This window comes from Lissotriton helveticus, chromosome 5_1 (assembly GCF_964261635.1).
Source record: "Lissotriton helveticus chromosome 5_1, aLisHel1.1, whole genome shotgun sequence".
NCBI classification, from domain to species: domain Eukaryota; kingdom Metazoa; phylum Chordata; class Amphibia; order Caudata; family Salamandridae; genus Lissotriton; species Lissotriton helveticus.
In genome coordinates, this window is record NC_136065.1 from 1,944,758,812 (window position 1) to 1,944,781,351 (window position 22,540).

Genomic DNA, 22,540 nt, shown 5'->3' on the forward strand with positions numbered 1-22,540 from the left:
CGAGTGTCTCTTTAGGCTGGACGTTACGGTGTGAAGCCTTTTTAGGCTTGACGCCTTCTTTCGGTTCGACTGCCTTTTCCGGGTCAACGACCTTTTTCTGTTCGACCACCTTTTTCGGCTCGACAGCTTTATGCTCGACGCCTTTTCGGCTCGGCGACCTTTTTCGCTTAGACAGCCTTGTTCGGTTAGACGACCTTCGGTTCGACGACCTTCTTCGGGTCAACGGCTTTTTTCGGCTTGACGACCTTTCTCTGTTAGAGGGGCCTTTCCAGCTCGGAGGCTTTCTTTGGCTCGTAGGCTTTTTTTGGCTAGACTACTTTACTGGCATCTACAACCTTTTAGGGTGGAGTGGCTTTTCTCTGTCCCGGGGTAGCGTAAGGCTTGGGTGTGGTCTTCGGAGCCGAGCCGGAAGGTGGGGCTTCTAAAGCGGTGTTTCGGTCGCGGCTAAGGCTTTTGTGCGATGCTTTGACCGGAGCCTTAGGTGGAGGTGGAGGCGGGGTAGGGGCTTTGGTACTCACTGTTTTCCCCGGTGAGATCTTGTCATCGGAGTCCGACTGGTCCTCTACGGTGTTTATTTTGAGATCTTCCGAGCCCTCTGCCTCTGGAAGTTCATGGCCATTATGGAAATGTTTTTCGTTTTGGAAATGTTTTACAGTTCTGGTGCCTGTCGCTGCATTTCTAGTCGAGCAGCACTTCGGTTCCGGATAGTCTTTTTGGACCGGAACAGAGCACAAGCGGGACAGTTTTGTTTTCAGTGCTCCTGAGATAGGCACCTGTTGCATACTCTAGGCTTGTCGCTGTGTGGAAATTTGACTCCACACTCAGAGCATTTTTTAAACTGGATCCTTTCAGTCAGCAGAAGGTCCACGTGGCGTCGAAAAGGCCCAATGGCCCGCGTCGACGACCGGAGAGAAATGGAAGTTTTGTCAAGTCGAGGGAATACCGAGCGGAAACAATACCGTCAAAAGTAAAAGTTTTATCGGTCGAAAGTTGGAAAACTTCGGCCTGAAGTTGGAGTTGTCGAAGTGCATCCGAACCCAATGGCAGAAAAAAAGAATCTGAAGATGAAGACGCCCATGCGCACTGTAGTCCAGAGGAGGAGTCACCTATCTCGTGATACTTCAAAAACTCTTCCAAGACACCAAGGTGCAAACATCCGAACCCAACACTAGTCGGTGATCTATGCTAAGATATGAATTCAGCAGCCCACATGCCTCGAACATATTCTTTCTATAAGCAAGTCCTCACCCTGAATGCTCAAGACATGCTGGAAGGTGGGGTGCAAGGTAACAGCGTGATAATCTGATTTTTTGGTGGGGCTTTAATTTTAAACTTAAAGTTTACCCTGGGGAAAGGGTGAAACGAGGAAGAATGATTTAAGAAATTAGGAGTTTTATTAGATAACCCATTGTATACTTGTTTAGTCACATTTCTGCTTTTCTAGTTCCCCATTGTGGTGTCACAAACAGCATAATGTGAATCTATGGCCACTGACAGTAGGTCTTAGTAAAATAAAAACCGAAATGGTGTCCTAACATGTAAGCTTTCAATATTTATGGCCTTGTTGGCCGTAATGGTTGGTCAATGAGCCAAGGACTACCTGTATCCTACACAGATTTAATAACTAATCCTGTTTAAAACATCCATCAACTTGATCGGTTTTATTTTTTTAAGTCCACTTTGAAGAGGTGATTAATCTTTTCAAGATCTATTCATGTGTAGAGGTTGAACCTCTCTTTGGGACTATTATTCTGCAGTGTTCTAATGTTAATCTTGCAGAAACGAATGTGAAACTTGACACAAATGCTGTCAAAGTAGTATGTCTATTTACTAATATGGCGAGCTAACCTGTGCAATTGTGTGGGATTGAGGGTGGGTTATATGCAGGATTCTCAGTTTAATGTGCAGTAGGGCGGTACTTTGGAAGCCTTTAAAGATAGATTGGCCCTGGTAGTCCCTGCTCATATTAACAATACACGATACACAGCCCTCTGCTCCTTTCATGCTCCAATTTCTTAGAATGTGTAGTAGGAGACTAAAATCTTATTGGGCAATCATAGCGTAGTGCAATCCATGTCTCTTCTTTCCATATCTAATACTGGTCTTTCCATGGAAGGCGTTGCAAGCATCACACTTAAACTCATCACTAGTAAAGCAAGCGTTACAAGGCATAGAGGTGCCTTCAAAGATAAGTGTTAGTGATACATTAATGATGCATAGAAACCTTGCCAGTGAAGTGGGTGAAAAGCGGTATTCTCCCCCAACCCAGTAGTCCTTAAACATCACAAATTAATGACAAAATAGGGTACAAAACTGAAGTCACATCTATGCCATCCCCATGCCATCCAAGCCTTGGTTGTCCCAAAAATGCCTCCTTCTGCACAGTGCTAAAGATATTTCCCAGGGCAAAAACAACAGTTGATGGACAGAATGCAGAACAATGTCATACATTCACCCCAGTACAGAGATCTGGGCCTAAATCCATTGTTTCTTTGCTCACCACACCACCCCAGTTCAGACATGGCCATATGCAAATCAGCCTTGACCCTGTGCCTCATGGGAACAGTCCAGACCGAGCTGCCAAGCCATGTCTTCCCTGGACCGGAATCAAGCATCCTAGGATCGGTTTCTGGCCATCAGCCGTCATCAGCCAGGATGGCAGTACGGGCTGGACTGGGGCACAGGGTCAAGTTTGATTTGCATATGGTTGGGTTCAAACTGGAATGGCATGGTGAGCAAAAAAAACAATGGATTTAGGCCCAGATCTCTGTACTGGGGTGAATGTATGACATTGTTCTGCATTCGGTCCATCAACTGTTTTTGCAAGGTATTTCCCAGTGCATAAATGTAGTCCCGAAAATTTGCCTACTCTTTGCAAATAACATTTATGACCAAGCAACAGCAAGTATATTGGTGCAACATAAATCAAATAAATATCCCTGCAGCACAGCTCTAAGATGCTAAAAGGGTGAGGACGAGTTATCTAATGCTCTTCAGCAAAATGCGCAATGGATAAAGAACTCATGGAACCGAATATGCCATTTACCTTATCAACCTGGGCTTGGGATGCTTGCTGCAGCGTGTTCAATACAACTTCAAGATACTTCTTAAATTCTCCTCCAATAGCAAGGGCAATATCACCAAACACAGAGAGAATCTGGGGTTTCACCGACCGATGAACGTTCTCATTCTGTAAATGAAATCAGGATTCTATTGAAACTAGTAGTAACAAGCTCACATACTACTTCACCTCCTAACACAAGGGTACAGCTATAAAACTATTTTCACAAAATAATCACCCCAAGATTCTCCAGCAGCAGTTGCATGACCTCATCACAGAAGGGCAAAATGTTGGTTTGTAGGGCCCGACACAAGTCCCCAACAAGGCCGACAGCAGCCAGACACACCTGAAATAGACATAGGATTAGTTAACACCACTGTTTATTTACTACACAATCAGCCTTGACATGTTAGAAATGGGCAGTTTAATAATTCAACCAATACATTTATTAATGGGCCCACTCTGTACTAGGGCACATCCGAATGCAAGGGTTGGCACAACCAACAGGAAGCAAGTTTAAGGATAAGATTACCACCAACATGTGCAGTGCATGGTTAACTACAGTGCAATTCACCAATTTGCCTCTTACTCTTTAATAACCAAATTGTTGGCAAAGTTTGTTAGAGACTTATGTGAAGATGGGGGAAGGTATCACATTGTAATGTGTGGGAGCATGCACAGGGTCAATGAGCGGCATAGATAAGTCAGATAAGTCTGGTGGAACCATTTACATTTGCAGCATTGTTACACAAAGAAAATAGTGGATGATTGAAAATATTGCTGTACCTGGTACTCTGCATAGTTCTTCAATCCAATTCCCAAAAATGGTTTGAAGGCATCCATGTATTTGAGGAATTCGCTACCCAACACTGCAACACACAAGGTTAAGTGAAAAGAGATGCAGCGTTTTTTGTAAAGAACCACTATTCAGGACCCAAAGCCTTGTACCAAACGCTAGCCCACATCAGCTCAAAAATGAACTTAAAAAATACATATCTATAAAAAACTGTTCAAAGTGTTCCCTATAGGCTGCAATGTGAAGACAACCCTAAAAGGGGGGAAAGTGGAAACCGTTGCCGCTCAAATCTTCAAAACAGAATATCTGAACAAACGTCCCATACATTTCATGAACTAGTGCCAACCCAGTGCTATGGCCAAAGATTCACTGCTTTTTTCACTTCATTAATTTAATAGTGGCCAATTACAGTGGTTACCTCCCCACCCGTCGTGAGGCACTACATCATCCAGTACTCGATACACTGTACTGGTGGCTTATCCAGGCAGATTCCAAGATCGCAAAACGGAGGAAAGCCAGTAGCCAGATCAATGCACAGATTTACCATATGAAGTAGGTGTTCAAGTGTTTGCTGCTTACACTTTACACAGTCAGAGTAAAGGTGGTGAACAGGTTGTACAACTGCACCAACAGTTGGTTACCGCCATAAGTAAGGCTTTAAAAAGTAAAACACAACCAACAGCTTTACTACCCAAACAAGAAACGGATACCCAGGGGTACTCCTTTCGAGTGCAAGGCGTGGAGAAGTTTAATGGTGCTGGTATTTCTAGAAACACTAGCAGAGACCTGCATTGGCTACTTAAACCACCCTCCTGAGCCACACCCATCCCCACCGCCATGCAGATTTGAGACTAACCTTCCACTAAAGTGCTGACAGCCATTAAGGCATCCTCTTGCACACCACCTGAACCAGCAGTGCCCTGAAACATCCTGAGAAGAGAGGCCATCACCACATCAGATATCTGCAGGGCATCCTGATGTTGGACCTTCCTCAAGACATTCTGAAATAAAGGATAAAAATATATTAACATTGACCAATATTACAGATCATCATGCTTTTTCTTGGTCAAGACGGTGTAAATGTCTCATTAAACTGACTTTTGAACAGTCAATTCTGTCCTAGTGCCCGCTTTGACATTTTGTTGTTTGCAACCATGAGATGCCTTCAAAGAAATTTGAGCTGTAGGAAAGTGCCCCTTTTTGACATGGACATCCCCCACTTTAACCTGGTAAATGTGATCGCAACTGAAATTGCACTGGGTTTCTGCTAACCAGGTCCTCGGTGCTAGAGCTATTTGCCAAAAACTATACAATTATTCCCCCAATTGTTACCTTGAGCACCCTCTGTAGGTCCCTAGCAAATGGTACCCAAGGCCTGAGGTACTAAGGAGGGTCCCTAAGGGCTGCAGTACGAGTTGTGCCACCAAAAAGGGCTCCTCACCAAGTACACCCATTGCAGGGTGCTGAACATTACATGCAAGGGAATGCCTGCATGAGAAATACATGGCTAAAATGCAAGGCGCAGTTATATAATTTTTAAAAAAAGAAGCTAGTTTGCCCAGAAGAAAAATCCATTAAAAAAAAAACACGTTTACACAATTAGTTGGGGAATCAAGCTACTGCAGAGAGGCCAGGACTACCCCTGGACCTTAGGGTCCTGATCATTAGAATTAAAAAACTTCTAGCAAAATAAAGATAACACCAAAAAAAAATTAAATGAATCAAACTGGAGGGGAAGACTCGTCACATGGGCATAACAGTATTTTTGAAGGACCACACTGACCAAGGGGAAAACATAGGTGCCATCTCACAAAGCACTCTGTCCCACATACAATCGATCCAGTCAAACTATGGTTCCAGGGCTACTTTGCTGCGGTGCGCAACATAATCCCTTAGAGGGTTTAATGAGTTCATGATCATCTCTAAGACCGCACTTATTCGATTTGAAGGTGGCTTTCACCCAGGCCATGTCAGATTTAGTTATAGGAGGAGGCTCAAAAGAGGTGCGGTCTATCCAAGTTATTCAGCTCAGTCTTAATAGAATTAAATCAAGAGATAGTCTGAATTCTCACATGACAGTCCTTGACGATTTCACTGTTAAAATAGAACACAACAAGAGCAAGGGGGGACAGTTAAATAGATTCTACATAATCCACCCAGAGCTCCTGGTGCAGAATGTGGTAGAGCATGCAGGTGGGACACCCAGTAGTCTCACTGTTATGTTCGCCCCGGAAAGGATTTGTGCTGGAGTATTGCCAAATGCCCGAATGATAACTTACCAGGAAGACACTTTTCTATAACACTATCAAAAGGGCCACTTTTTTTTCCAATGAGGTTGGCAAGGTTAATAAAAGTACCCAACCGAGCTCAGTATTCCGGCAGATGATTTTAGCAGTACATGGACCCCAGTCACCCTTCACATCAAAGACAACACACAGGTAAAAGAAATCCTGGGTGAGAGCAATGCAGTGACCCTGTAATGATAAATTAGTCTGCCTAAGATTGCAGGTCAAAAGGTTGTTAGTGACAATACCCAATGACCTAAAGATTTTAAGGCCAGGTTTCGAGTGTAAGACTGCTTTGTCCACATATAGTAAAACAGGGATTTCTTTTTTCCCGACAATGGAAGGGGCATCAGAAACCTTAGACAGGGCAGTACATAGGCTGTTAATATACAATAAAAAACAATGGGGCTAGGACACCACTAGTGCAAACCTATCCCCAGCTTAAAGCAATCTGGCCGCTCTCCTGAGGGACTAAACCAGACTGAGGCAGACAAAATATAGAGCAGGACTGTAAGGAACTGGACCAAGTTACCATCCACCCCTAAATCAATCAGATCTCACCACACTGTCAGAGGCGCAGGAGAAGTCCATGAAGGCCAGGAAAAGAGCCATGCTTGACAGTACATTTGTTGATCTGCAGGTGCCGATTGAAGCATTGCTCCACCGTGTCATGCCCCTCATGGAACCCATACTGCATCTCCAACAGCATGTCAGACTCCCTGACCCAGGCTAGGAGGCGTTCCAGGACCACAATCCCCACCAGCTTAAAAGGGGGATCCAGCAAGGATACTGGCCAGTAGCACTCTGGACATTGAGGGTTGCTCTTTCAAAATCTGCACAATGACGGCAACTCACTGATTGAGGGAGGTCTGTCTTGCAGATGGTATTGAAACAATTGCACAACAGGGGATCCCAAAGATCTGGGAAAGATTTATACAGATCCACAGGCACACTGCAGTCCTGGGGATTTAAAGGAGCTTTTACTGATTCGCAGCTGGGCTAAGATCTTGGACCCGTAGACTTTAAAACTATTTAACCCAGGCTTTTTGGCTGGTGGAGGTAATGACAGTATTTGGGTTTACACCCACAGAATTAATATTTGCAGCCACATCTTAAAAGCCATAACCAGCTTCTCCCAGGATTCGTTCTGAAGTTCTACAAGTCGGAACGGTTTGACAGCCTTACTGTACATTGTTGGACTTAACTAATATCCCTAGCAATTTCCTTTAGTGTAGCATGTATATCGCACTGAGGCCTTTCTAGAGGGTTGGTCAAAAAATTCACTCATGGATTCCGGAACTTCTGGGTTCCAAACGCACACTATTTACAACAGAGCTTCGCTTGCTGAACTGGTCAGTCATAGCTCAATAATCGTTAGTAAGAGTAAGACATTCAAGCACAATGAGAGGTGGTTTGAGCGAAGATACATCAAGAATGCTCAGGTCATCTCTCCATGCCAAACGCAATCCCTGGGTCTTAACTACTAATGCTTGAGAGGTCTCACTCTTATGACCTCCCACCCCAATCCCAGAAACCAAGACTTGAAGGGGTTCTGGCTACTGTTAGGGCTTTCATTAATTGCAGCCCTAGAAACCCTGGTGAGTCAGTCACAGGCAACAAAAATGTGGTCAGTGGAGGAGAACCTCCACCCTCCCCAAAAAAGGAAAGTTTGACTTGATAAGATGGATCACATTGTTCTTTAATATTAACATGGTCAAGCATTTTGATAATTGCATAAAGGACCGGGTGGCCGCCCTTATCCCTAGGCTGCCTAATGCTCCCTATACTTAGACACCTAGGATAATTTAATACCCTTTGTGCAGAGAGGCAAGTTATAGAGTCAAAGGATAAAAACAGACAACGCATCAAGATTAACAATATAGTCCGATTAAAAAAACCCATTATAAAAGGTACTTTGAACAATGTTGAATTCAGTGGGCCACATAGATAAAACCAGTTGGATTAAATTACTACTGGAAGGAATTAGGGCAATACTACACTCCAAGGTAACTTTAAACCAGGTCATTAATCCAGCCATCGCCCTACCTGAAAGAGGAGTCTGCCGAGACCATGTGGGCTAAAACTTGTTAATATCCGTGGGGCGGATCTGAGCCCGAAAGGAAGGACTTTGAATTGAAAGTGGCTCTTGGCTACTGTGAAGTGCAAGAATAGTCTGAGCTGGATGCATCGGTACATGGAAATATGCGTCCTCCAGATCCAGAGTTGCCATGGATTGAGAAGACTTAAAATATCCGGAAGAGATAATCTGGAATACAGCTTTATGAGATAGGTGTTGAGCTCCTTTAGGTCTAATATTGGACGCCACTTCTTCGTCTTGCGAACTAGGAAAAACCTGGAATAGAATCCCTGCCCCTCTGAGACTGAGGTACAGGTTCTATCGCCCCTTTGATGAATAGCTGATGGGCTTTGAGACATAGAAGTCGTAGATATTTGGACTCAGTGGCGCGAGGAGCTCTTGAAGTTGCTGAAATTCCAATGTGTGACCAAACCGAATGATATTTAGGACCCCCCCCGATTTGATGTTATGATCATCTAGCTGCGTAGACCATGAGAAATCCTGCCCCCACTGATGTTTCCGGAGGGGAAGGAACGAAAGAGCCAAGAGGCCGCTATTGCAGTTTAGATGAATCTCTCCCCTGGCGACCCAGTCGACCTCTTGCCGGCTGGCGAGAGAAAGACGCTGATTGGCCCGGTCATGATTGAGAATATGAGGAGGAGCGCTGCTGATATCCTCCTACGTAACTGGAGAAATTCTTGCCTTTTGCCCCTCGGAAAGGTACCGTACGATACTGCAGAGTGCCCAAGGACTTGGCCGTCTCAGTGTCCTTTTTTAGATCTTGCAAGGCGCAGTCAATTATCTCCGATTTAGATTGCTCCCCTTCCTCTAAAATCTTCCTTGCATCTGCCTTAGCACTCTCTGGTAGCTGATCCACAAACGGAGACATATCGCACCACATTTGGCGATCATATCGTCCCTACCCATCTTTTTATTAGATCTTCTTGAAGAGGAAGCTAAAGAAGAATCCTCGCTGTCGCTGGAAACCACCTCCTTCCTAGACTTCATCTTTTGCAGCCAAGTCAGAAGTTTCCCTTCTCTATCCCTCAATGTTTTAGTGGAGAAGGTCCTGCAAATCTTGCAATCAGTGGCTTTGTGGTCTGGGTACAAGCAGTAAATACAATCCTTATGCTTGTCGTCTACATAAAGCCTCTTCTTTGAGCAGGTAGCACAATCCTTGAACAAGGCCTTTTCTTTATCCGACATTTTGAAGAAATAAGTTGAAATTCAAGTTGTAGAAAGAAAACTGAGCAGTGCTCAGAGGAGACTCCCTTCGCACAATGTGCGGTAGAAAACGTGAGGCTCCGAGGTTCACTCAGGAAGGTTCTATGGGGTGAGGCTACTCTGGTTGTTGCAGTTTTTTTGGTCTCTTACAAACAGAGGTGGATATGCTACAAAATTAGATGAGGCCTAGGCCTTTCTTTCTCTTTTGTACCTACTGCTATATTTTTTTGTTTACAGAGGCTCCCATTCTGACGACTGGGGAATGATACAAAGTATGGGAATCTATAAAAGTTCCAATACTGGGGCAAGAGCAGTTTAGAACTACTAGCCAGACTTTGCCATTTAACAAATCACAAAGTCAAATGTCGTCCCCCTTGGGAAGTTCTGCCACCTTGGGATTGGGGAGAATGGTGCCTCCTGGGATAGCCAAATGCCACACTTCCCAGGATGTAGTCATCAGATGGGAGGGAACGTCGTAGCAAATTGGTTACAAACCACATCCTACCAGGGGGGAATTTTCTGAACACCCATATCTCGTCTGAACTGGAAGGAACACTGAAGGACTGCCCTGCTACAATGTGGAAGGGGCAAAGAAGCTGCACAAGCGTGGACTGCACCTGCTAAAACTGGCGGCTAGCAAAGGAAAGTGTGCCTGCTAGGTCCTGCTTGAGATGTAGCCTCCAGAGCCCAGGCAAAGCCAAAATATTACAAGCCGTTAGCTAACCTCCTGCTCATAGCACAGGAATACAGCCGGTGAGAAGCCTGCTGGGGCAAGTTGGTAGCCCAGCATCTCCAAACTGTCAATGCAAGGCACCAGAGACAAGACCAGGTGCTCAAAGCTTTAGTTAGTTGAGCCGGAGAGAGTTGCCAGAGTGCAGCATGGTCACCCAGAAGCAGTTATTGTCCAGGAAGGATTTGGCAGCAATTGCAATACTGGGTGGCTAATAGCTCAGCGGCAACTGGAATTCTACCAGCACCAAGAGGACTTAAAAGGGCATGGACCCTGTAACCAGGACCGCTTTACCCCTTTCGTTAATTAAGGAGTGATCGTAGGAAGACCCTCTTCCGAACACATTGCATCCACAGCATCCTTCATCCCTTGCATCAGAACCGCTCCCATAGTAATGTCAAAGGGGGGTAAACGGTCTGGAACTGCCTGAAGAATGCCTCACCTGTAAAGGTAACATTCCGAGGGCCTTGCTCACCCTCCCCTAGTTCCCCCTGCGACTAGCCAGCTTTTTGGTGAAAAAGTTTCAAGTTTAAAATGTGTTGAATTGACCACTACTTGCTCGAGGTAGCATTAAATGCTTTGATTTACTAAAACCAAATCAATAGAATTATGCAGCAGGATTGAGTAAATTACACTGCAAGATAATGCACATGAGGCACAATGTTGCTCATTTTGTAATAGTTTTACTTTGTAATACTGTCTGGGCATTGGTTGCACCTCATTAGTATCAGTTTAACACCCAAATATGGCAACAAGCAACAGAAAGTGGAGTACTCCAGCTTTGCAAAGGGCATTCAACTACGCGGCAACACGTGTCACTGCATTTAGTAACTTTTGAAGCGCTTAAGCTGAATTTTTTTTTGTTTTTAGGATCTGCAAATTATGCTGCAGATTGTGGCAAAAGGAGTAGTTTGTCCTGTAACTCCAGTTCTGTAGTAGGGGTATCTGTTATAGTCATAAACTAGTGAATAGTCCCGCCCATGTGCGTGGACCCCGGCAATCAAAAATAATCTCTTAAATTGTCAAAAAATGCAGGACTGCCAAGACACTTAAGAGAGAATTAAAGACAAATAACGCAGCCTACATCCACAGGCTACACTGTCCAGTACTTCAACTAGAAATTCCACCAAAAACAACCACACAAACAGCACAGCCTGCCCAGTTTCCTCCACAGAGAAACTTGCCTCTACCAGTAAAAGCCTCTGGAATGATAGAGAGAAAGGCATGGAGAGACAAGCCCCATAGGCTGCCATTATGTGGCTTAAATAAGATACTGTGCTTTTAAGAAAACTTTCCAGAACTTCTCCCAGTATCCCAGAATGCACAGCAGGTCCCATTTACTTTCAGTTCTTTTTGAAGACGTAACACGCCAGACCTGTAGCATTCCTTACATGAATATCTTTCTCCACCGGGGAGGAGGGCAGGCGCTTATGACTAACAGAGATACCCCTACTACAGAACTGGAGTTACAGGACAGAAACTACTCCTTCTGTAGTAGGGGATCTCTGTGTATAGTCATAATCTAGTGAATAGAATGGCAAGCCCATCCCAACAGCAGGTCCGTGAACCACCACTGTCGAGGCCACTCCGAAGCAAGCCCATCCCCACATCAAGCGGCGGTGGAGAACAAGAAATAACACCACTATTGTGCGAACAAATTTCGCAGCGAAGCCTGCCCAACCGGAGCGTCTGCCCTGGCATCAGTGTCCAGGCAGTAATGCTTAGCAAAGGTATGGACCGACTTCCAAGTGGCCGCCTTGCAGATTTCTGCAATTGGAACATTACGGAGCAAAGCGGTCGTGGAACCTTTACCCCTGGTGGAATGAGCCTTAGGTTTAGCCCCTAAGATTTTTAGCTTTTTGGTAACACAACTGTATGCAGGACACAATCCACCTAGAAATGGACTGTTCGAGGTCGCAAGACCCCTCCTGACCGATCCATAATTGATAAACAATTGGTCTGACCTACGAATATCTTTGGTTTTATCCAGATAAAATTTCAACACCCTCCAGGGAATGTAAAGACCTTTCCGCTGGAGATGAAGGATTCTGAAAACATAGGCAAAGTTATGGTCTTGGTTGACATGAAAATCAGAAATAACCTTGGGAAGAAATTTAGGGTGAGTACGCATAACAACCGTAGCAGCATGACATACAGTATAAGGTTCTTTGCAACACAACGCCTGAATTTCACTCACCCTGCGGGCCGATGTAATGGCCACGAGGAACGTCGCCTTCCAGGACAGGTGCTGCAACGAAGCCTTATGAATAGGTTCAAAAGACTCCATCAATCTGGACAGCACCACATTCAATTCCCATGAAGGCAAAGGAAGCCTGACAGGAGGGAATACTTTCTTCAAGCCTTCCAGAAAATCTTAGATCACAGGGATCTGGAAGAAGGAAGTCTGTGAAGGGCATTTCCTGTAGGCAGTCAATGCAGCGAGATGAACCTTAATGGAATGAACATTAAGGCCAGACTGCGCCAAATGTAGAAGGTAAGGAAGAATGACATCCTCCTTGCATGTCGTAGGGTCATAGTTCTTGGACTTGCACCAGATACAGAACCTCTTCCACTTGTAAGCATATGAAGTCCGAGTGGAAGGTCGCTTAGACTCCTTCAGTATGTCCATGCAATCTTCGGGCAGATTCAAATGTCCATATTGCACTCTCTCAGGAGCCATGCCGCCAAACTCAAAGACGAGAGGTTGGGGTGCAGCATCAGTCCCCCGAACTTCGTGAGAAGGTCCGGCCTGCACGGCAGCCGTATGTGAGGAAGGAGAGACCGGTGAAGCAGGTCCGTGAACCACCACTGCCTGGGCCATTCCGGAGCAATAAGTATCATCCGCGCCCTGCACCGGGCCAGTTTGATGAGTACTGCTGGAATCAGGGGAATGGGTGGAAAAGCGTACAGAAAGCTGTTCGACCAGTTGATCCATAGCGCATTCCCCAGCGTCCCCCGCTGGTAGTACCTGGAGGCGAAGTCTCGGTATTTGCTATTTTAGGCGGTGGCAAACAGATCTACGTCTGGAGTCCCCCACCTTGCGAATACTTCTCCTATTACTTCGTCGTTTATGACCCATTCGTGGTTTTTCTGGAGCAGTCTGCTCAGTGCGTCCGCCTGAACATTCTGCACACCTGACAGAGGAGTAGCCGTTATAGTCAGTCTTCTGGCTAGAAGCCAGTGCCAGATCGCCTGCGCCTCCTGCGACAGGGTGCGCGATCTCAAGCCCCCCTGTTTGTTGAGGTAATACATCGTGGTCGTATTGTCCATCTGTACAAGCAGCGAGTTGGTCTTAAAGGACGGATGAAAGGCCTTCAGTGTCAAGTGAACAGCTCTGAGTTCCAGGAAATTGATGTGATACGTGGCCTCCATCGGGGACCACCTTCCTTGAATCTGGAAGTCTCCGGAGTGCGCCCCCAGCCTTGGAGAGAAGCATCCATCACGACAGTCTGAGTGGGAATGTCCTTGTGGAAAGGGACCCTTCTGAGGAGATTCTCTGCTGAACACCACCACTTCAGAGACTGAAGAGCATGCAGAGACAGTCGTATCCTGTCGTCCCATGATCCTTTCCTCTGATCCCACTGGTCCTGCAAGCACTCCTGCAATGGTCTCATGTGCAGCAGTGCGTGTGGCTTGAGGAAGATACAAGAGGCCATCGACCCCAGTAGAGAAGACACCGTCCTCACTGTTGTAGATGGAGTGGTCATAAGAGCCTGAGCCTTCCGAAGGAGTGATAATCGTCTCTCCTCCGAAGGAGGCACGCTTGCTGACAGCGTATTGATGGAGGCTCCCAAGTACTGTATGCACTGGACCGGAGTCGGGACAGACTTGGACATGTTAATGTGCAGCCACAGCTTGTTCAAGAGAACGCATGTCTTCTGGAAGTGGGCTTGCGCTTCCGAGAAGGAGGCCTTGATCAACCAATCGTCCAGGTACGGGTAGACGAACACCTTGTTCTGTCTCGGGTGCGCGGCTACCACCACCATGCACTCCGAGAATGTTCTTGGCGCAGACTTCAGTCCGAATGGCAGTACTGTGTATTGATAATGATTGGCGCCGACTTGGAATCGCAGGAACTTCCTGTGTTTGTGTGCAATGGGCACAATGAAGTACGCATCTTGTAGGTCTATAGCACATAGCCAGCCCCCCTGTTGCAACGGAGGATAAATCTGATGCAACGACAGCATGCAAAACTTTTCTCTGCGAATCCACTGGTTTGCCTGTCGCAAGTCCAGAATGGGCCTGGACTCGTTCTTGTCCTTCTTGCGAACCAGGAAGAACCGGGAGTACAGACCTCTTCCTCTTTGAGACAGAGGTACGTCTCCTATCGCCCTTTTCCTTAACAGGATATCGGCCTCCGCCTGGAGCTCGCGCAGCTGAAACTGCGAGCTGACCGGTGGAATTGCTGGAGGCGGGCTGGTGAACCGAAGACTGTATCCACTGCAAACAATATTCAGCACCCACTTGTGAGTAATTTTTCTCCACTCTGCCAGAAAATATTGAACGCTTCCCCCCCCCCCGGAGTGGGTAACGGATGTAGGGGAAGTAAGCGCTCAGGGCCTAGACCCGGCCGGGCCTTTAGTCGCTGTTGCCGACTGTTGGCCGCCTCTTCCTTTGTCGCTTCTGGAACGGCCTTCGGAACTGCTGCTGTTGCTGCTGCTGTTGCTGTCCCGAAGCCTGGCCACGCCCTATGCCCTGTCCACCGAACCGTCTCTGGAACGGGCGGTACGATTTCTTAGTATCCTTAGGCTTTTCCAGGCCCACCGCCGTGAGAGTTTCGGCCTCCGCTTCATGCGGGCCATTTCGTCATCGGCGTGTTTTCCAAATAGGGTTTCGCCAGAAAATGGTAGATTGGCAACCCTTTGTTGTGTGTCAGGTTTTAGTGACGTGAGGCATAGCCAAGCGTGTCTTCGCTGGTTAATCCCATGGCAGAAGCCATGCGCCGCCAGTAAGGAAGAATCGGCTGCAGCACTGATGACCTGATTCGCCACCAGCATCCTCTCATTCAACAGCTCCTGGAAATCTTCTCTTGTCACGAGGCAGGTGTTCCACAAACTGCTGGAGGGATTCCCAGAGGGCTCGGTCATACCGCCCCCAACAAAGCCGTGGCACTCGCAGCCTTCATGGAGGTCGCCGATGTCCCACAAACCTTCCTCCCAGCCGAATCCATCCATCTAGATTCCTTATCTGGTGGGACTGTGGATGACGCAGTGGTGGCATGCTGTTTCCGAGCCGCCGTCACTATCACAGAGTCTGGAGGGGGTTCCACCCTTAGAAAAGCCGGATCAGAGTCGAGAGCCCGGTATTTTTTCTGCAGTCTCGAGGAGGCCGCCTTAGTCACTGCCGGGGTGAGGAAAAGGTCCATGGCGGGCTCCACCAGGCCCGGTACCAGTGGTAGTAATGGCCAAGACAGATGTTTCTGGTGAAACGTCTCGAAGATCACCGATGTCTTGGGCACCGTCAATGAAATGTCCAACTTCGCTGCACCTCGTAAAAGGACAGCATGAAAGGACACCAGATCAACCGGTGACACCCTTGTCTCCAGTGACTCTGACAAAGTCGGAGAATAGTCCCTGGTCCCCGAGGACCTCGTCTGGGAACGAGACCTGCGCCTCCTATGACGTCGCCTCGACCGTGTGGATGACCTGTTGCGCGATCGTTCCCTCCTCCTGGAGCGAGAGCGCGATCTCCCAGTACGTGGACGCTCCGCAGGCCTCTGTGGAGGTGTCTTCCTTGGCCTATCCTGGGGTAGTGGTTTTGGATTCCCCTTAGGCGGTGTAGGTAGCGGAGGCAGGGACACCGACCTCGGTGGCGGAAAAGGTATCTCCGACCGAGGAGCAGGCCCACGTGGCGGAAGTGGTGGTGGTGGTCCCGCGGGAGGAAGTGGCGGAAGAGGAGGATTGATGGGAGGATCCTCTCTAGGTAAAGGAGGCGGGGGGGGTCTTAGGCCGAGGTGGTGTATAAACCACCGAGTACACAGAGTCCGGTGACTTCTTCGGGGGAGGGGACTGCGACTCAGCCCCTCCAGTAGGTCACCGCCGTCTCCGGCGTCCTCCACCTGACCCAGCGTGACTTCTGGCGCAAGAAATCCTTCTGCGCCACTTAGGAGAGCTGGAAAGCCTCAAAGACGCTGACCTCTTTCCTAGACGTCGAGCGCCGCTTCTCTGGCGTCTAACGTCACCTCCGCGACTTCGGCGTCGAACGCCGCCTCCGCGACGTCGAGTGCTTCTTCCTAGACGCCGAACGCCGCTTCCGCAACGTCGAACGTGCAGTCCTCGACAATGAGCGCCAACTCCTCCTCGGCGCCGACCGCTTGTCAGAAGTCCTAGACGTCGAGGAGCCCCGCCGACCGTTCACTCGACGGCGAGCGCCGGTGCCCGTCAGTCCTTCGACGTCAATGTCTCGATACGGACGTCGACGACGAAGACGCCGTCGACGGTGATTTCGACTGCGGCCTACCCAGGCCTTTAGACGTCTACTTCTCACGCTTCTCGACCCGGAGCCCCGGGGGGATGGGGAACACACCGTAGTCATCCCTCTCGACCGGGACCGTTTGCTGGGTTTCCTGCCTCTGGGGGAGCCCCCTAGAGGCCTTAGCAGAGGCAGAGGGAGCCTTCCCAGCCTGCCCAGAACCACCTGCAGCCGTCTCTCCTCTAGGTCTTGAAGCCTAATCTTCAGCCTGTCCCTCAGGGTCCTTGATGAAAAGGTCTGGCAGATGTCACAATCTTCAGGGACATGTGCTTCAGGGAGACAGAGGATGCAGACATCGTGTGGATCAGTCTTGGCCTTCTTCCTTCCACATGCTGGGCACTTGTCGAATAGAGCAGGCATTTTAGAGCCCTAAAAAGCCTGAACAAATACACTGGAGTGAAGGGAAACACCAAGTACCCAAACTGAAAACACTAAGCCAAAAGTGCACAAAATTCCAATAAACCCTTGAAAAAGGGAGAGCTCAATGCACCAGGGTCCTGTTAGCAGGAGCCGGAAAAAAGAACTTAAAGTAAATGGGACCTGCTGTGCATTCTGGGATACTGGGAGAAGTTCTGGAAAGTTCTCTTAAAGGCACAGTATCCAATTTAAGCCACATAATGGCAGCCTTTGGGGCTAGTCTGTCCATGCCTTTCTCTCTATCATTCCAGAGGCTTTTACTGGTAGAGGCAAGTTTCTCTGTGGAGGAAACTGGGCAGGCTGTGCTGTTTGTGTGGTTGTTTTTGGTGGAATTTCTAGTTGAAGTACTGGACAGTGTAGCCTGTGGATATAGGCTGCATTATTTGTCTTTAATTTTCTCTTATGTGTTTTTGCCGTCCTGCATTTGACAACTTAAGAGATTATTTTTGATTGCCGGGGTCCACGCACATGGGCGGGACTATTCACTAGATTATGACTATACACAGATCCCCTACTACAGAACTATAATTATGCAAAAATTGCCAGGCAGCAATCTCATAATTTCAGTGGCCCTGCCTATACCTTGAAAATTCTATATCTCTAGGACCTTCCGACTGATCTATCATTGTGGTGTCTAAAAATACAGTCTTTTATAAATTGGTGTCAGATTTCTTGGGAGTCGTCTATTTCTTCTTCAATTGTTTTGGTGCGGTTTAAATGCTTTACAAAGGTTTGTGTAAGCCTAGCTGCTCAGAGCTAAAGGTTTGACAAACTAAATGTACAGGCCCTAAGAGGAATGTTAAGTATTACACAGAGAGGTTGCACCACCACACCATATAATAGACCCCATTACCTCAAAAGGTGGCTTTCTAAAATTGGTGGAGATTTCCAGCACTGGAGTTTTACAATTTATTTTAGCCCAACTGTCTCTAAACCTCAAAGCATGCTTGTACCTGATGAAATAAAACAAACCTGAGTGCAGCCAATGGGGATGTTTGTTTATGCACTAAAACAGGCAGAAAATCTACAACTGGACTGGTACTCTTAATGGGCCCAATAATTTCTCTTATTTACTCAGTCATGTGACCAGGCCGATCGGTATCACCCTGGACCAAACAGTGATCCTCTCCCTACCTCCAAGCCCAGAGTTTTGTTATGACACCAGATACTCTTATTTCATCTCAAAAATCCAATCACATTTCAGTAGTTACAGCTAGACATTTCCATATTAGCTTTGGGAGGAAATGAATAAGGTAGAAAAAGATTCCGGATGTTCCCAAGTAAATCAGACTTCTACTGCAGATAATGTAATACTATAGAAGGTATTGAGAAGTCCTACCATTACAATAAGAATACACCCAAAAAGTCAGACCCTGCAGTGCGGGATAATGTGTGACGAGCAGTGAAAAGACAAGTATCTCACCTGCAGAGTGGCGCAAAGCAAAGATTGGAGATCGTTGAACTGAATTCGGTCGGATGTGCTCTGGATGTGAGACTGTAGAAAAACATAGGAGTCAATAAACCAAGAGCACAAATCCATTAACTTAACAGGGCATTTAAGGCATTAATCAGAGCACAGTGATATTCCATTATAGCACTACAGTGACATCTCAAAGGGACGCTCATGAGATCCATACTCCTCAGCAAGCCGAGAATTTTAAGACTGACTCAGGGATACCACGGCCTTCAGATTTTTCTGACACCTTATTACACATTGAATATATATATATATATATATATATATATATATATATATATATATATATATATATATATATATATACACACACATATACATATATACATACATATACATACATATACATATATACATACATACATACATATATATATATATATATATATATACACACACAGCCCGTCCCAACGTTGTCTGGGTATGAAATAGAATGTGTGTATTCAGATAGGTCAGTCGCGTGTTCCCCCGCTTGAGGCCCAGCTGCAGCCCTGGTTGATGTTAGCAGGCGCGTGTCCCCCCCCCGCTTGAGGCCCAGCTGCAGCCCTGGTTGATGTTAGCAGGCGCATGTAATTAGTGTACTGATCCGCTGCCTGAGCCCGGCTACAGCCCTGGCTGATGTTAGCAGGCGCGTGTTATTTGGTTTAATGTGATAGTTCAGTAACAGCACGCATGAGAGGCTACAGTAATTGTCCCCGCAGACGCGCTCAGTCGCGTGTGCCCCCGCTTGAGGGCCAACGGGGACTGTAACAATTAGAATTGTGTGAGTCTTGAATGATTGTTTCCCGCTGTTCTTATTTTTTTATGACCCACACCGACGCTCTTCGGCCCAGAGTGCTTTTTAGACGCACCCAGGCCAAGCCATACACTGCGTTCGGCCCTTTCAGACACACCCAGGCCAAGGCACACACTGCATTCGGCACCCCCAGTATGTGAGAGACAACGGGCAGTCCCACAAGGGAGTCTTGCGAATGGTTACTTACCACGCTTTGAGGTGAACGCCTTTGTGACGCCCCCAGCACACGGCCACAGCAGACGATCTGATTAATGTACGACCCAGATGGCATGAAGTGCGGAACGTAGCACACGCCCCCAGCGTGCCCCTTGATGTGGCGCAATTACGACTCACATGGCATGAAGGGCGGAACGTACCACACGTCTCCAGCGTTTGTCACGCCCACAGCAGAACGCAGACACGCCCACAAGGCACTACTTTGCTGGCACGGTTATTTTACCTTTTAAATGTATATGGTGGCCGTCTGCATAGTCTATGACCTTCTGCTGCAACTGCCCTTTCCAACGCTGTATTGGGTGTTGTGATTGGGGCGGTGTGTAAATGTTTTTGTACTTGTATAGCGTGTTTACTGAGATTACCCGCCTCAAAAGTTTGGATATATATATATATATATATATATATATATATATATATATATATATATATATATATATATATATATATATATATATATATATATACATACATATACACATACATAGATACATAGATACATATATATATATATACACACACACACACACACACACACACACACATACATATTCCTGATCAAGGTAATTTTTTTGGGCCCTTCCCAGTTACTCACCTCCATCTGGAGGACCTGCTGTAACCGCTCCATGATAACCAGCGTGGTCTTCTGGACAGCAGGGTAACAGTCCTTGGCGCTATTTTTCACTATCTCCATTAGCGCCTCATAAGCAGCACTCCGAAGGTTGTTTTGATGCCCATCAGGCCTAGACACAAAAGCAAACACTAAGAACCAAACACTGAGAAGCAAACAGATGGTAGAAAACAAACTGGACAGTCCCTAATAAAATAATTTAAAAAATATAGACTTAGCAATATCAGACCAGTATCCTTATCAGACCCAATGGACTAGATCAATGTACGTACACAACAGGGAATCAAACTATGCAAAAAGGTACAGGACACTAAGCATCTGAAGCAAGGACTGCATTTTATAAAAAGGGCGCATGGTGTACAGGGGGATCCAGCTTCAGCCTTGTAGAGAAAGGCCTTGGTTGTGGTATACAGACATCCAGGGGTTTGAGAATCTCAGCCTGCGAAGGGAAAGAGGTGTGGATTTTGGAAGTATCAGGTGAGGGCAGTGCGCATGCTGTGTAGATGCCTGGTATCTTAATGCTGTATCGCATTTTCTACCGGTTAGCTTGTTTTGCCCTATACAAAATCTAAAGAAAAGTTGTATTTAAAAAAAAAAGCCTGCATGCTGGAACTGCCTTGCTTACCGCCCATAGAGGAAGATCTTTAGTCTCCATTACCTATCTGTGGTTTCCAGGAGTTTCTGCACAATGAGTTCAAAGGAAGATGACAAACAATAGGTTGCTGGCTCTTCTTGATCATCAGCCACGTCAGCAGCTTCATAGGCAGCTTCAGCAAGACTAGAAAAAGCCTAAGAAAGAAGCAACCAAGCGGGTAACTCATCACAAGATGCAGTGGGGGACAAGATGAAGCACAAAGACTTAATTTATAAAGCATATTGGACTCGCTAGGCTACTGCTCCAAGGGCTGAATAAATTTAGAAGTAATCGGGGACCAGCCAATCGCACCAATCAAACATCTTACAAGTGAGATTCACATCAACTGCCCGCTCTAACAGCCTGTAATCCCCCCTGCCACAAATTCCACACAGTCCTTGTCTAGACTTACCCAGCAGACGTTAGATGCTACTCTTGGCTCTGCACCCAGGTTCTCAATCAGGCAAAGTAGCAGGGGCGCCAAGTACATATCGTTGATGGCTGCCTCAGGAAGCAGTTCACAAATTCGCCCCACAGTCCATGCGGTTGTGTCGCGAACCACTACACTCGGGTCCTTCATTAAATCTATGAGTGTGGGCATTGCCTGCAGTAAAGTACAAAATTATAAGGCAAAAGAGGGGGAAAAAAAAGGCAAACCGAAAAGAAAGCTGGGTTAAGAGACTTTTTCAAAACAAAAAATAAGTAACTGGGCCCAGATGAGAACATGTGAGCACGATTTAGGATAACAAACCCATATCTTGTAAAAGAAAAGTCAGTCTACATCAATTTCAGGTTAATTTGGGGGATGAGACCAGATCTATAGCAGGGATTCCAACCCACACACTGTATGGGTAATCCTTTTCACCCAACAACCCTCCGCCACAGAATAAGTTTTCATTGCAGTCACTGTTTATTCCCCCCGCCCCCTCCCTCACCATGAGCAACATTTTTCTTTTGATTCAAAAGAACTATCATATGGCAAAAACTACAAAACTGGGTGGAAATAAAAATTAAATCAGGATAAGATTACCAGCAAGTCAATGCCAAACACTAGTGCCAGGTTGGTGCTGCAAGAGTGCTCATGGAGGTGAACTAGCAAATGACCACTAAGGATAGCTTCTCAGCTAAAACTGGTCTCACTACTAATCAATGGTGCAATGAAGTCACATTTAACCAAGGAGACACTAGTTTTAAATCTGGGACTGCACAGGTTGGTCAAAGCATATCTCCGAATGCAGAAAGTGTATGTAGTCAAGTGTAGAAATAGCGATTTAAAAAAACAGGTTTGAGAAAATAAAGCTAGTAATATTTTTCACTAACTTCTACCAATATTGAAACTTCACTGAATAGACAAATTAATGGTCTGAATATTAGAGTTGTACTTAGGTTTTGTAGTAGTTTGAGTGAATTTCCCTAATTAAAACGACATGGTCTTCTCATCATTAGTGCAAAAATGTTCTATTATCAATGGATTCTGTTGAAAACCCGTAACGAGAAACACCAAAACCCACATGAAATTGAAGGGTGTAGTCCCAACACAAGATTTTATGAAGGGTCGGTGGCTAAATGGACTAATGTATTCACTTAATGACTGTCTTTGACCTCACAATCTCATGTTCAAATAGTGACAAGTACACTCAGTCTTTCACCCTGCTGAAGTGGACAAAGGTACCACCGAGTTGCTGAATATCTAGTATCTGCCAATAGCACTAAGTCATGAGTGAAAGT

At 46.4% G+C, this 22,540-nt stretch overlaps 1 protein-coding gene across 1 annotated transcript in view; it reads right to left on the reverse strand.

Moving 5' to 3' along the window:
• The window catches only part of KPNB1 (karyopherin subunit beta 1), a 197,184-nt gene that overhangs the window by 123,970 nt on the left and 50,674 nt on the right, over positions 1 to 22,540 (reverse strand). Inside the window, exons 11-18 of the mRNA XM_078645598.1 lie at positions 21,225 to 21,416; positions 20,837 to 20,967; positions 20,143 to 20,290; positions 18,485 to 18,556; positions 4,714 to 4,858; positions 3,848 to 3,930; positions 3,300 to 3,407; positions 3,047 to 3,190 (exon numbers count right to left, since the gene is read on the reverse strand). Of these exons, the coding sequence (XP_078501724.1) occupies positions 3,047 to 3,190; positions 3,300 to 3,407; positions 3,848 to 3,930; positions 4,714 to 4,858; positions 18,485 to 18,556; positions 20,143 to 20,290; positions 20,837 to 20,967; positions 21,225 to 21,416 (1,023 nt within the window). The remainder of the gene's footprint in view (positions 1 to 3,046; positions 3,191 to 3,299; positions 3,408 to 3,847; positions 3,931 to 4,713; positions 4,859 to 18,484; positions 18,557 to 20,142; positions 20,291 to 20,836; positions 20,968 to 21,224; positions 21,417 to 22,540) is intronic.